The 14,990-nt window shown below is 36.3% G+C and overlaps 1 protein-coding gene and 1 long non-coding RNA gene across 8 annotated transcripts in view; both read left to right on the top strand.

The window, feature by feature from the left end:
- Positions 1-2,666: 2,666 nt before the first annotated feature.
- LOC106092575 (uncharacterized) overlaps positions 2,667-14,990 on the top strand; it is a 133,879-nt gene continuing 121,555 nt past the window's right edge. The window contains exons 1-3 of one of the 7 annotated variants that reach the window (XM_013259460.2): positions 2,884-3,018; positions 8,397-8,480; positions 8,774-9,270. In XM_013259460.2, the coding sequence (XP_013114914.1) occupies positions 9,185-9,270 (86 nt within the window). In that variant the 5' untranslated portion in view covers positions 2,884-3,018; positions 8,397-8,480; positions 8,774-9,184. The other 6 variants (XM_013259459.2, XM_013259463.2, XM_013259462.2 and 3 more) reach the window with 6 other exon arrangements.
- Positions 10,586-14,638, top strand: LOC106092577 (uncharacterized). Its single transcript, XR_001222184.2, has 3 exons — positions 10,586-11,076; positions 11,884-12,768; positions 13,810-14,638. It is a non-coding gene; the product is annotated as an uncharacterized LOC106092577 (long non-coding RNA).

Here is a 14,990-nt window from a genome sequence, read left to right as displayed (position 1 = left end):
TGAATAAAGATGTCCTTTTTTGCCTCACCGATGAATAAACTGCATCCGACTTTACCCTTCTAAATAAAAACACTATAAATTTGCTTTAATATTTCTTGCATCCATTCCTTTTATTTATTTGGCACTATAGAAATGGTAGGTATGAGTGAGTGTGTGTGTACAATGATGATATGGTTTGGCTTAGTGTAGTTTAAGATGGTTTATTCATTATTGTTTTCGGTTATGAGCAAAAAAGGGAAGATTGTTTTGCCTGATGGGCCTATTTATATGCTCTTTAAGTGCTACAAAAATACAATCTTCTTTCTAATACATAAACAATTTTAAATCAATATTGTAAATAGAAGGATCATGTTGTTGTCCTTCTCTCAGCTTGGGATATTCTGGGGTTGGATGACATTTGATTTGCGTTGCCAAAGCTAGGGTTACCATCTCCAACATGCAGACACATTCCGTCGAATTGGTATTGAGTTCCATGAGCAAAATAATAACGACATGTCGCTGCGTCTGTATGCATTTCTTTTCAACGTTATTAATTTCTCACGACGTATTTTATTTTTCGCCAGAACACACAGTCAAATAACAAACACAACATCATTGAAGCAGACTTGATTGGTACCCGTTTCTTGAGTATTTAATTACATTTGCAGCGCCACGTCGCTGCGTCAATATAATTTTCCCTTCAATTAATTGCCCGCGAACTGAGTCACAAACAACTCTTTGTCTAATTAAGTACATATGAACAACAATTAAACTTTCTCAATTACAAATAACTATTGGGTTGCCCAAATAATTGCGGATTTTTCATATAGTCGGTGTTGACAAATTTTTTCACAGCTTGTGACTCTGTAATTGCATTCTTTCTTCTGTCAGTTATCAGCTGTTACTTTTAACTTGCTTTAGAAAAAAAGTGTAAAAAAGTATATTTGATTAAAGTTCATTCTAACTTTTATTAAAAATGCATGTACTTTCTTTAAAAACATCTGCAATTACTTTTTGGGCAACCCAATATATTTCATTTTGCATGGCCAGGATTCACTAATAGAAGGTCACTTGCGAAAACATAAAGTGGATAGGCCCCATAAACATCATTAAGGATGTCAAATCTGCCGATTGATAGTGTGATCAAATAGGATAAATCGCAAACAAAGAATGAATGTAAAAAGAGAACAAGTTGGCATCCTTAATGCCAAGTACTGTCAAAAATTAAAAAAAAAATTGAATGTCGGCTGATCGCTTGGCTTAACCTTATTAAGTTAATCCTGTTGCACGGCATTATATAACCATACACTTATATTCATATTTGCAAGAAAAAATACCCAAAGGCTTATTATGCTAACCTGTAAAGGTTGGTACTATATTCGGTTTTCATGGCGAACTCATTATAAAAAAATAAACGGAAAATTGAAAATTGTTCGTTTCGCTGTAACTTGCTTATTCATCAAGGAAAAATTTACATTTCACGACGTCCAAGAATAGCACAATCATAGTTCGCAGCTCGCATGTTCTTACTCGGGGTGGAAAACAATTAGTTATTTATGGATGTAGAAATAAGAGAGAATTTGTACATAAATATATGTAAATAAATATAGTTCTTATATAAATAAAAAATGTTTCCTTCATAGCAAGCTATAACAATAAATGTGTACAAAGTAATAAAGATTACGAAAGAACGTGTTGTGCTTTTGGTCTTGCTATTATAACAACATTATACAAGTGGAAGATGCTGACAAAGGCTTTTGGAAAGTTGTGCTTATTTAACTAATACCAACGAAAATACTACAAAATGTAATTATTTTTACAAATTAAAGCAGAATTTGTTTCATTTCAAATAGTTTTGTGTTCCATTATTTATTAATTTCGAAGGGGTGGGTTCTGGTTGAAATTGCAACAACATATTTGCATTTGAGTACGGTTCACACACTAACTTGTGTGTGTAAGCATGTACGTAAACAGCTGATAAATTGGTCGGCGCCATATTAATTTTTGTACGTAAATTGGTCAAAGAAACCCAAAAAAACAAATGTAGTAACCTTGTCAAACAACTGAAAGAACGATTTAGGGAAATTTTTCCCCAAAAAAAACGTCGTACCAGCCTTTACACAAAGAAAATTTCATTTGAGCTGCGTATCTTCAATTTTCAGCAACGAAAACTTCACTTGGGATATGTTAACACATTTCTCATGTCAATAAAAATTTCGTTTGAGGTGCATACCAGCCTTTTGGCTGGCACTATATTCGTTTTTCGCGACGTATTTTCGTGATTACTTGTTTTGAGATAATAGATTTTGAAGCAAAAATTGCTTGTTTCATTCAGTAGGACATTCCTTTATTAATTATGAAAAAATATTCATAAAAGTATTATGTTTTCATAGAGATTTTTGTAGTGTTTCAAAAAAGTAACCGTAAAAGATTTGTGTGTTTCAACTGTGAAAAATTAATATAGTGCCAGCCTTTTAATACGAAAATAAAAATATCGATAACATGTGTTTGCTCAAAATTGGATGATTGGTCTTTAAATGTGAACAGGTCATTAGGAACCTATCGATTACAAATGACGCTTTATTGAGTTATAAATTGACTTTCATGAAATCGGTTCTCTGTATCTCCCCCGCCCTTTTGAACTATCCATAAACAATGCAGTCATAACATTGGATTGGGTTCGTGTCTTTTTGTATCGTCATTGGAACAGAAACCAAACAAATAGTCGGTGTCTCGGATAGTACAAGTCGGGCAAGAATTATCGAATAATCGAGTAACAATCACATATACAATCGCACTTTTGTCGTTTTTTTTTCATTCCATTAAAATCGTAAAAAACACAAACAAACAACTCTGGCAACCAACTGTCAACAATACCCAAAAGTAGAATCAAAATCAATCGCATTCAACTAACCAATCCCTGTTGACTAAAACTCGACTAATAATTAACTAGTGTTTTTTTTTCATTAATAATAAATTGGAAGCAAAATAATGTAAATTGAAATATGAAGAAATTACATACTATAATCCAAAGCTAACGTATGAATGAAGTGTAATAAAAAACAACTTAATGTATAGAAAAACAGTTTAGACAAAACAATTCGAGATTCGCAAGCCGTGTGTGCTTCGGTTTGCTTCGAACGTTTGTATGCGTGTGTGTGTGTGTTTTTTTTTTGTTATATTTTTAGTGCTTCTACAAAATCAAAGTGTACTGACTCGGCACTTGAGATGATCGAAGTGATAAATATTTGAAATAGATTTTTTTTAAATAGTTTTGTTTGTGTTCTCCTTTGGTAAAAACAAATTTTATTTAGGCTGCTGCTTCCTCGAGTATAGATTCTCTTAGTATTGCACGCCCTTTCTTTCAGACATTTTCATCATCATTATTGTTGTTATCATCATCATCGTCATCACTATGTTAAGGTTGTGTCTGTTTGCCTTGTGTTATACTGCTGTTCGAATAGGGTTGGACATGTAATATTAGGGAGGCAGCTCCGGAAGTGTCCATAGGTGCACATTTTTTTCTTTCCGAACCTTCCAATAATGAATATTTTGATCAGTATTCTTATACGAATTTCGTATCGATTTGTGATAATATTTTTAGCAGAATTTCTTATCGATTTGTGAAAATATTTTTAGCAGTTAAGATAAATTGAGTTAGATAAGGAAAAGGAGATTCATATTTTCTATTTGAAAGCATTGTGGAAAGTATTACTTATAAGCTTAATTGCTTGTTTGGTCAACACTTATGACTGGAATAAAAAATGTACCTTCCCCTCAAAAAAAAAAAAAAAAAAAATGTATTACCAATTTAATAAAACAAAAAACAAAAATTGTTTAAAGTTTGTCGGAAGTTCATATGAACCGCGAGCTGTGTGACGACGTTGCCACTGTTAATCGTATCAAAGTACACGCTGGGTGATGCCTTCCATCTATTAAAATCTATCTTGGCACTAAAGTCTCCTAGCGTAAATGGTATGTCATGTGCGGGACGGTGTTTATAAATGTATTCCCCTCTAGGCCTCCTTAATTCTTTTTAAATTTCAGAATCAAGAAGTTTTTTTATTTTCAAATACATTCTATCGCAAAAAGTAAATAATTAAGAAATATCCGTATTTATTCCAAAAGGTGGATACTAAGTCGTGCCTCATCAACATTTTCACGATTACTTTACTTTAAATTCTACAAAAATCCTAATGATTTTATGAAAATTTTTTTACCTTAATTGGCTACTACAGAATATTTGTTCCACTAGCCGAACGTAGAATAGCATCCAAGCGCCTCGATCTTCTGCCTCATTCTTAAATCTCTGACACCAAGCTTCGAGGTGTCTCCCACAACTTGATCTTTCCATCGGGCTTTTGGTCTTCCCGGTTTGCGTGTACCACCGTGTTTGCCTTCAAAAGACTTCTTTGCTGGAGCTTGTTTATCCATTCTGACGACATGACCTAGCCAACGTAGCCGTTGTATTTTGATGCGTGTAACAATGCTATCGCCGTCATACAGTTCGTGGTTCATACGTCGCCTATATTCTCCGTTAACGCAAACTGCTCCATATATTTTACGACGAATCTTTCTCTCAAATACTCCAAGCACTGTCTCATCTGCTTTCACAAGTACCCATGCTTCAGAACCATATGAACAAATTTTATGAAAATTACCTCTAACATAATGAGGACATTTCTTACATTTCATGCCTTTTTGTTTATATTGGGTTGCCCAAAAAGTAATTGCGGATTTTTCATATAGTCGGCGTTGACAATTTTTTTCACAGCTTGTGACTCCGTAATTGCATTCTTTCTTCTGTCAGTTATCAGCTGTTACTTTTAGATTGCTTTAGAAAAAAAGTGTAAAAAAGTATATTTGATTAAAGTTCATTCTAAGTTTTATTAAAAATGCATTTACTTTTTTTTAAAAAATCCGCAATTACTTTTTGGGCAACCCATTAAATGTATTATCAAAAAAAGTAATTGTGATAGAAAATGATTTCACTGTGAAGAGTGAACACAATACCCACTCTGAAACAAGTCCTCCAGAATGTAGTTGATAGGGCATTCGTCTGGGTCTATTTGCTTTCTATGGTAAAACACAACTAATGGTTGGTTGGTGTTTTATATGAATGTGCAGCCACATTCATATTTCATTTTATTAACCATTCTTTGTAATAAGAAGCGTATAAGGCCTATAAAAATATTACCTGAGTAATTCTTAAGGTCTAGTTAAATCTAAAATAAAAAATAATATAAAAGTTACCTACAGCCTTTTGCTCCCCGGCCACAAAATTTCAAGAAAAAGACAGCAAGTTAAACACATCGAAAAATTGAGAGTTACAATATTGGAGTAACGACCCTTGTCAAGCTCCATAGGTGAGCAAGCTCGTTCCAGTCTATAGGACCGATTGCCGCGGGACGTTAGGCCCATTGGTTATTTAAAGGCGCCAACAACTCGCCTTGCCATAGCGTGTATCACAGGCACTAAGTATTTAAGCAAGAGCCCGTGCCGACCGCCTCTGAGACTCTCCACTCGATACCGCTGATTGTCAGCGACTGCAGTTGCAGCTACCCCGTATATGGAGCATTCCACAAGCCGTGTTGTAGCCACATACTTGCATCTGGGGATTGCAATTCCTGACAAGCTCCCGTCCAAAGTTTTCTGATACATCGCTTAAGAATTGGTTGTTGTTGTTGTAGCAGTTTATTGTGTTCTATCTTTCGTCTGCTTGATTCTGTTGAGTGTCAAGACCAAGGAACTCTGCAACTAAGATGGGGTGCGTCCACAGGGATCTGGGTCTGAGTCGAGTGGGTCTGGCCGGGCAGTGAAACAGGTGGCGTGTATCGTGCGGTCCCTGGTTATAATCTGGACATACATCTTGCACGTCGGCATCAATCCTAGTTCTGTAGAAATTGTGGCGGCTGCATCTGCCGGAACGTAATTGAGCCAGAACTACTCTGGTTTGCCTTAAGAATTGGTGATGCTTGGAGGCTTTGAAATCCGTTTGATGTAGGGCATATTCGCATTCCCGGGAATGCGTTAAAAATTTTGTAGGTATTTTCCTAATAATTAATTCGAAAAGCCTGAGCATGACTTTAACAGAATTTGTTGGTGTATTCGCTGAGTGGGGATTTCCTTCTTTATGTAGGTCAGTTTTTACCAAAATGGTATGTGGTCAATTCCTAAAAATTCTAATATTTACGCAAAATACGGACCAGATACAACTTTCAAGTAGTTTTTGTTTGATTTAAATTTTACGGGCAACTATTTTTTCTTGTTGTTGTCGTAGCCATTTCAAGCTCCTTTCTGTAAGTGAGCAACTTCTTGAGCTCATAAAATATCTTGGAATAGTGAGTTGTATTGAGGTGTATTATAGACCTAGATATATGCGCCGAATATGAACAATAATTGGATATACACCGATTTCTTGGAAAAAAAAACTTCAAAAGCAAATAAATGGTGTATTTTTTAAACCAAATTTGTGCGCACCAAATTTGTTTTAGATCAATCTTCTTAAAATTGGCCGCATAGACATTCAAAAACATTCTAAAGGTTGCCAATTTCGTTATAGTCACTTAAAAATGTAGGCACAATTCGTTTTTCTAGGTTGATTTTAAACGACCATTAAGAAAAAAAATAATCTGTACCAATTTTTGTGGGTACATTTATGGAGCGATCTTCTTAAAATTGGGCGCGTACACGTTTACAACATTCAAAAACATATAAAGGTTGCCAATTTCGTTATAGTCGCTTAAAAATTTAGTATAATACGTTTTGCTTGTTTTATTTTAAACGACCATTAAGAAAAAAATAATCTGTACAAATGTTTAGCTTATAATTTTAAGAGGCTGCATCGTGATTATATTATTTAAATGAATTTTTTTCGCATTTCTTAGCTGGGATTCAAACCCGGAGATTGAATCTGCAATCTACGCTCTAATATTTTCGTTCACAAGAAGAGCCGTGGTATAGTATTGACGTTTATTGAAATTTTTTTAACAGAAAGTTTTACATATGCTCAGTTATTTGAGTTCAAAAAAATAAAAGTGCCGACTACTGGTACATGCCGGTCTTAGGGGCACCTACCCTATGTTTTTTTTTTGTATGGAGTTTGATAGTTGTTCACGTGAGCTGCCAACTAGAACATCAAACATAAAGTGACTTAACCTTCTATTATTCAGCCACGGGACTCATATGAATGCTAGATTGTTCTGGTACAATAAATTTCTTATAATTCACAACTATTCCGAAAGTAAAACAGAGTACCCAACTAAATGTTTGCTTTTCGCATTTAAAAACTATGTTTTTTTCGCGGTTACTTTTATTTAGAAAATAGATATTGAAGAAAAAATTAAAAAAAAAACTCCTCAGTGGTGTGCTGGGTGGGGAGGGAGTCGATAGTGGGCGCATCTTGAGAGGAATTTACCAAGTTGTATTCCTGTCGCTCACATGTTGCTACGCGACGTGCCTTCGGCGCTCGCTTTAAAATTCCTACTAATAGACTCCGTCCAGCGCGTAATTTGATTCTTCCGTGAGTTGACTAATTTCGGGAGTGTGGAAGTGTCGCTTAACCCAGAAATTTAATTCAGCAGAACATCAGAACCCAGGAAAATATCGAAAGAGTTTGCTTTTAGAAAGATAGAGACTCAATGAATTTGTTGCAACAACATTTCACTGACCGCCTCATCTCTCTCAGAGTCAATGGCCGACACGCTCTCCAGATTCGAGACCGTGTGATATCTTTTAATGAGGTTATTTAAAATCTCTGGTTTATGTCGATCGGTCATTGCCAACATACTGATGAATATGCTGCAAAGAGTGTACAAGAATTTCAAAAATCGACTTAATCAGTGTATGCGCAAAAGATGCTTTTGTTTTTATTGATCTTTCAAATAAGTAAGATTCTCTGGCGCACCTGGAGTAGTATTATGTTATCATTGACATTTTTGTAGTGTTTCAAAAGTAATTGCATAGTACCAGCCTTTAAAGGTGTGCCTCAACTCGAACATTTTTCACCATTTTTGCAGTCTTTGGGACCATATGTCCACAATAAGCCTATTAATTTTAAAATGACCAACCAAACTAAGCAGACATCAAGTGCTGGCTGTCGAAACACCCTTTATAATTATACTTTTAATACCTCATTTTTGACGTATTTTTTTAACATCCTTTAAAATTATAACAATTTTACAAAACAGTGGCAACTCGGTATATGCTTCCTTTTGCCTTTTCCCTTTATTTGTTTTGTGTAATGCTTCTTGTGGGGCTTATTTGCCCACGTTCTTCACAACACGTTGGGCAACTCAATTTACTAGATTCAAACACACATGCTACATGCATACGCACACACAAACATTACGCACACCGTTCGAATGAAATTGGCCACATAAAGTGGAAATCGAATAAAATTGTGAAAATCTGCAAAGCACAAGGAATGCCAACGAATGTAACAAACGCAGAAACATAAATAATATAAAAGAAGTGAACAAGTGACGTTAAAAAGAAGAAACGTACGTATTTTTCGGCCGAGTTATGTGTCATCATCATTGAAAGAAAAAAGCGAAAATACGCCAATGGATGTGGGGGAAATTTATCCATCATAACAAAGACACAAAGATAGTGAAAAACAATTGGCACATCGGGAAATCCGTGCCGTAACACATCATTCAAAGAGCTAAAACAGACAACGGTGTTGGCCTTTAAAGGCTAAAATTAAAAATCTAAAGCACCTCCAAAATACAACACACTCACACCAACATAAATTGAATATTTTAATACTTAATATTCATCCTTTTAATTATAGAAAAATAATTCATAACAGTTTGCCTATGCATTCGAGTTGCAAATTTGTAATTGGATCAAAAGAAATGAAACAATGCAAATGCATCCTGTGTGAGACAGCGGGCTAAGCGAAAACAAGAGTATAAATAATCTGCCACAACAAAAACCAGCACAACAACAACTACAACAAAGCACTTCAAATCATGAATGGAAAAAATAAATAAACAAACAAAAAAACATTAATAATCGCTCGCATTGTGCGTTATTTCTTAATTACTTAACAAAGTGAAATTGGTTGAGCCGAAACCTGACGTCGGAGGAGGAGGTGGTGCTGGTGGTGGAACAAAGGCATTTGTCAACAACAGCACCTCACAACACGGTCACAAAAGAGTGCCGACAGACGGACATAGCGCAGCAAGAACGAGACGACAAAATGCCTTGCGACAATGCAACAAAGAACTCTTCGGATATCGAACATGCCGATTGGTGTACTGGCGCTAGTCAATCTTACAATGTTAGGTAAGTTCTTCGGAGTTGTCCTTTTCATTGTGTCCTACCAATTACGTTATTGAGTGCTGGTAATTAATTAATACATGCTGATATTTGATTTCATTTTCGTCCTATCTTCGTGAACAACCAACACACGTTAGGAAGATGATTTTTGACTTTGACCTCATAGCTCTGTATTTATCAGGTGTTATGGCATTAAAGAGTTCACCAACAGCAGTGAGGATGGAGGTTAGGTTGTGTTGGAGGGCTCTATCGCTTGACTCGTAGACCTTAAGTCCATTATGTTCGCTCTAGAAGGTATAAAAATAAGATGGCGAAACATAGCTAGAAATACGCTCTAGTAAGGTGCAAGACAGCAGAAACAACAGAACAATGGAAGCCAACGTACAACCAAAAAAATTGAACTAGGGGGGCCAGTTAGAAAATCCGCGCCTTTTCAGAACTCTAGAATGATAAGAAGAAATTCGGGCAACCATTATTCTGTGTCAATTGCTGGGCGGTAGCAGATATGTGATACAATAATTTTGAACGGGAAACTTTGGAGGCCACCGTGGCGCAGAGGTTAACATGTCCGCATATGACGCTGAACACCTGGGTTCGAATCCTGGCGCGAACATCATAATAAATTTTCAGCAGTGGTTATCCCCTCCTAATGCTGGGGACATTTGGGAGGTACTGTACCATTTGGTATGGCAGCCATGTAAAAACTTTTCCACTGCGGCACACCGTTCCGTCTCGGCTATGAAAAGGAGGCCCCTTATCATTGAGCTTATACTTGAATCGGACAGCACTCATTGGTATGGGAGAAGTTTGCCCAAGTTTCTTAATGGAATGTTCATGCACAAATTTGAATTTGAATCTGAACGGAGAGATTCTGTACGAATAGGGGTCAAGTTACAGTAAAAATTATGTTATATATGGAGAATTCCATTGTAAGGGAAACATTTTCACTGAAATATACGAATCCTCTGAACAAATATATTTAAAGGTTTCACTTTATATGAACTTTGCGCAATTTTTTCCCCTTTAACAAACCATAAAATGCTTGCATAGGTTTTGCCAGTATAGAAACTGTAACATCCATCAAAACTAGCGTAACGTACGTAACCTTAAAAAAACTAAAGCTTTGTTTGTAACGGGCGTTACGGAGTATTTTTATCCTTTTATCACAAAGGACATATATTTTGCATTAACATAATTTTTCAAAAACACTGCGTGATTAGACATTTTTCCTTCCATTTTATTAATATAATAAAGAAGCCAAAAACGCCCATTATTAAATATTACAAACATTATACAAAATATAGTTACGTCAAATTAAATTACAGTTATTTTAATTTACTATATATAAACTACTCAAATTTATAGAATTAAGAACATACGTTGGCCATGGTGACATGCTCAATACGGAGTAGCTGCAACGACAGTCGCGGACAATCAGCGGTATCGAGCGGAGAGTCTCAGTGAGAGGCCGGACTGCACCGACTCTTGCACAAATATTGAGTGCCTATATTGCTCGATATGACAAGGCGAGTTATTGGCGCCTTTATATAACCAATGGAGCTTGACGAGGATCACCACCTCCACATGAATATGTGGCTACAACAATAACAAAAACATATCAGGAAGAAAAAAATGCCAAAATCGAACATACGTAAAACGGATATTTTTCGTCAGACCTCGTATGCTTATTAAGCTTCCCTTTAAAAGCATATGGAGCGGGTGAAAAATTTCGTAATTCAATAGTCATCGTATTCCAAATCCTTGCAACCCGAACTACAAAACATCGTTCCGCAACACTTTCAGATATCCGCGGTAATAATATTTGTGGATTTCTACTTGACCTAGAAATTGAAAACCTACTACATAAGAGTGCAGGAACATTTTAGTAAAGGTGGAACACTTTAATATTCACAAAATCAGAAAACGGTACTCCCAAAAATAGTTTCCCGCAATCCCGTACATGACCTTAGACAAAACAAAGAATCATATTACTTTATACATCCATGTTATCCTCGCAAAATTACTTTGGGTACTCAGAAGGGTATGTGTCAAAGGATGGGTGAATGGGATAAAGGTTTAATGAAGACTTAAAATAGTATGGCAGAGCTCGGTTGAGATGCTTCTTCCTTAACGACTGCACCCATCTTCATCGGATTTGACAGCTGTCCAGAGTTGTCGTAATGTGTAATTCATAAGGGTTACCTAGATTCCCCAGTGCTCGGCATTGCACTGGAAAGGTGGTTAATATTTCGCTTCAAACCTGGCTTTCCACACCTCTCTGGCTGCTGAGATGTTATTCATGGCATCCTCTCGGCGTTTTCTTGGGCCGTCATTTTCTTGTTATCAGCAATCTCAGATATAAGTTTGTTACCACTGATGTCTCGTAGTTGAAAATCGAAAATGAGAACAATTGGTGAATACTTAGTCGTAGCAGTGAACGACGTATTGTTCTTCCATGTAGTCCATGGACATGTCTGAGTTCGATGTTCCAGTACTTGGAATTCGTTAAAGTCCTCAGGAAAGACAACATAGTTTAGTTCACCCGTTCGGCCAACCCATTCTCTCGGGGTGTCCGTACAGAAACCTTGATTTGTTGAATATCGTTCTTTCTCTTTACAGTAATCGGCAAATACCGAAGACAGCTGTTCCTCGATGAGTCACTATTCGCCTTGGCAAACCAAAGTTTTGTGTCAGCTGGTAAAGCGCGTCCAGCACTGGATGCGTCTTCGTTGATCGAACAGGAATAATCGCAAAGTAACGTGCATCAACAATCTTCAATTTCCACGTCGACTTTTGATGATAGGACCCAAGTGATCCATATGAATCACTTCAAAAGATTTCCATGGGATATCCATCCCATAAAGCTGGCATTTATTCTTTCTCGGTTCTCAGATAAAACAACATTCGACACACGATTCAATGTCCCTTATTCGTCTTAACCATAAATGTTGCACTATCTTCTAAATGGTTGTCAAACTTCATCATGGCGTTGTCGAACAATTCTCCATCGCAAACCATTTAGAATGACCAACAGATCATTTTGTTGAAGCCACATTGCATGTGAAGGTAGCAATCCTCGTCAAACACCTAAAGATCAGTTAGCTCGTTCCGGTCCATAGAATCGATAGCTGCGGTAACGTAATGGCCATAGGTAATTTAAAGGCGCCAAAAACTCGCCTTGTCATATTGAGCATTATAGGCACTCAGTATTTCAGCAAGAACCGGTGCCGCCCAGCCTGAGCTTTCCCAGACGATGGGAAGAGTTTAAATCATATTCGAGCTGCTTTAACAACTAACGCGACACACGTGAATCCACCGGTGGTTTTCATACTCGAAATATCAGAGCAATCAGTGTAAACAGTAAAATGTTGTGATCACACTTCAACTAGGGCAAGAACCTCCAATTCATATGCATGGCATTTTCTCTCCGAATCACTGCATTATCGTCTAAAATAGGCAATTGGTCTTCTCGACCCGTCATCTTCAACCTGTATGAGAATTGCGGTAAGTCCTGTGCTATTCGCACCTGTGTGCAGTTCTTGGTTTTCGTTATCATCATAAATAGCCAGAACTGTTTCACTTGTTATCGCTCGAATTCGAGTTCTAAAGCATTTACACATTTGTCTGACCAATCAAATGAAACGTCCTTCTTAGTCAATCTGGTCAGTGGGGCAGCATTGTGGTCCTACGAACTTATAAAAATACCCAGTTAAACCCAAAATTCTTCATGTGGATGAAGATAAATTCCGAATATAACTAGTAGAGACGCAAACCATTAACTTAACAGCCCTCTATTGCTGGCAATAGCAGATCACTGTAAAAATGTTTTCACTTAATTAAAATTAAATTAAGTTTAAAAAAAATCATTTATTCATACTAAATTAATTTCAAGCGCAACAAAAAAGCCTATATACTATCTCACAATTCCATGGCAGCCGGTTGTACGTACCGGATTGACCCGATGGAGTCTCATCGGCAAGGGCTGCCGCCTCAGTGTACATACACTGTGCTACAACAACAACAACTATCTAGCAAATAATAAGGTAAATGAATATTAAAATTTATTTACCTTAATATCAATAACATGCTCTAACAAGATCAAAAAGATTTTAAAAGTTGTTAGACGATTGTGGAAAAAGTGGAAAAAGTTGATACGTTGAAACCGGTCTCAAACGACAGCTTATGAAGTCTAGTTTCTAATCCAAATAGGCCTATATTCTAAATAAGCTTTTAATTATCGAATTTTTGGGAAAAAACTTGAAAAAGAAATATCGCAAAAAGACTGGAAAAATAAATTTGCATAGACCACTGTGCAAAAATGGAACAGGGTTGATACGTTGAAACCGGCTGTTGTTGTTGTAGCAGTGTGTAATACACTGAGGCGGCAGCCCTTGCCGATGATGGAATTAATCGGGTCAATCCGGTACGTATATCCGGCTGCCATGGGATTGAAGTTGAAATCGGTCTCAAACGACGCTTATGAAATCTAGTTTCTAATCAAATAGGCCTATATTTCCAATAATCTTCTAACTATCGAATTTTTAGGAAAAATCCACAACAAGGCTTGAAAAATAAATTTTGCGTGAATCACTGTACAAAAATGGAATAAGTTGTTACTTTGAAAACGGTCTCAAACGACAGTTTATGGCGTCTAGTTTCTAATCCAACAACGCCTTTATTCCGAACAAACGTCAAACTATAGAAATTTTGAAAAAAACTAGAAAAAAAAAATCCGCAAAAAGACTGGAAAAATCGATTTGCGTGGACCACTGTGCAAAAATGGTAAAGGGTTGATACGTTGAAACCGGTCTCAAACGACGACTTATGAGGTCTGATTTCTAATGCAAATAGGTATATATACCAAATAATCGTCAAACTATCGAATTTTTGGGAAAAACGTGAAAAAATGCGCCACAAGACTTGAAAGATCAATTTTGCGTGAACCAATAATGGAAAAAGTTTATACGAAGAAACCGGTCTCAAAAGACAGCTTATGAAGTCTAGTTTCTAATCCATAAAGGCCTACATTACATAATCGAAAACCGCATTTTACGTGGACCACTGTGCGAAAATGGAATCACTTGCCTTGATGAGATCGGCCTCATACGACAGCTTATAAAGCCTAGCATCTAATCTATATACGAATTTATTCCACAAACTCGTCTAAATATTGAAATTTTGCCAAAAAATCATCGCTAACATCATCGAAAACCGCACTGTGAAAAAATGAAAACACTTGTTTCGATGAGACCGGACTCATACGACATCTTATAAATCTTAGCCTCTATTCTATATACGAATTTATTCCAGAAAATTGTCTAAATATCGAAATTTTGCCAAAAACTCGAAAAAAATTAGCCAACATAATTGAAAACCGCATTTTTTCTATTTATTTGCTCAAATATTAGCCAAGCCCTAAGCCCTTATTTGATTAATCCCATGGCAGCCGGTTGTATGTACCGGATTGACCCGATGAATTCCTTCATCGGCAAGGGCTGCCGCCTCAGTGTACCACACACTGCTACTACAACAACAACAACCTTATTTGACTATTAAACTACATTTAAATTTAAATATTATAAAAAAATGTTTAAGCATAAATATATAATAATGAATGAATGACTACTCTAATCACTTCAGCAACTTAAAGCAGCTGAACACAGTAATTTAAATTCTAAAATTTTATATTAATAAAATATATAAGTTATGGCTTTTATGTTTTTTAA

This window comes from Stomoxys calcitrans, chromosome 1, assembly GCF_963082655.1.
Source record: "Stomoxys calcitrans chromosome 1, idStoCalc2.1, whole genome shotgun sequence".
Classification (NCBI taxonomy): domain Eukaryota; kingdom Metazoa; phylum Arthropoda; class Insecta; order Diptera; family Muscidae; genus Stomoxys; species Stomoxys calcitrans.
This window is presented reverse-complemented; position numbering and strand designations above follow the sequence as displayed.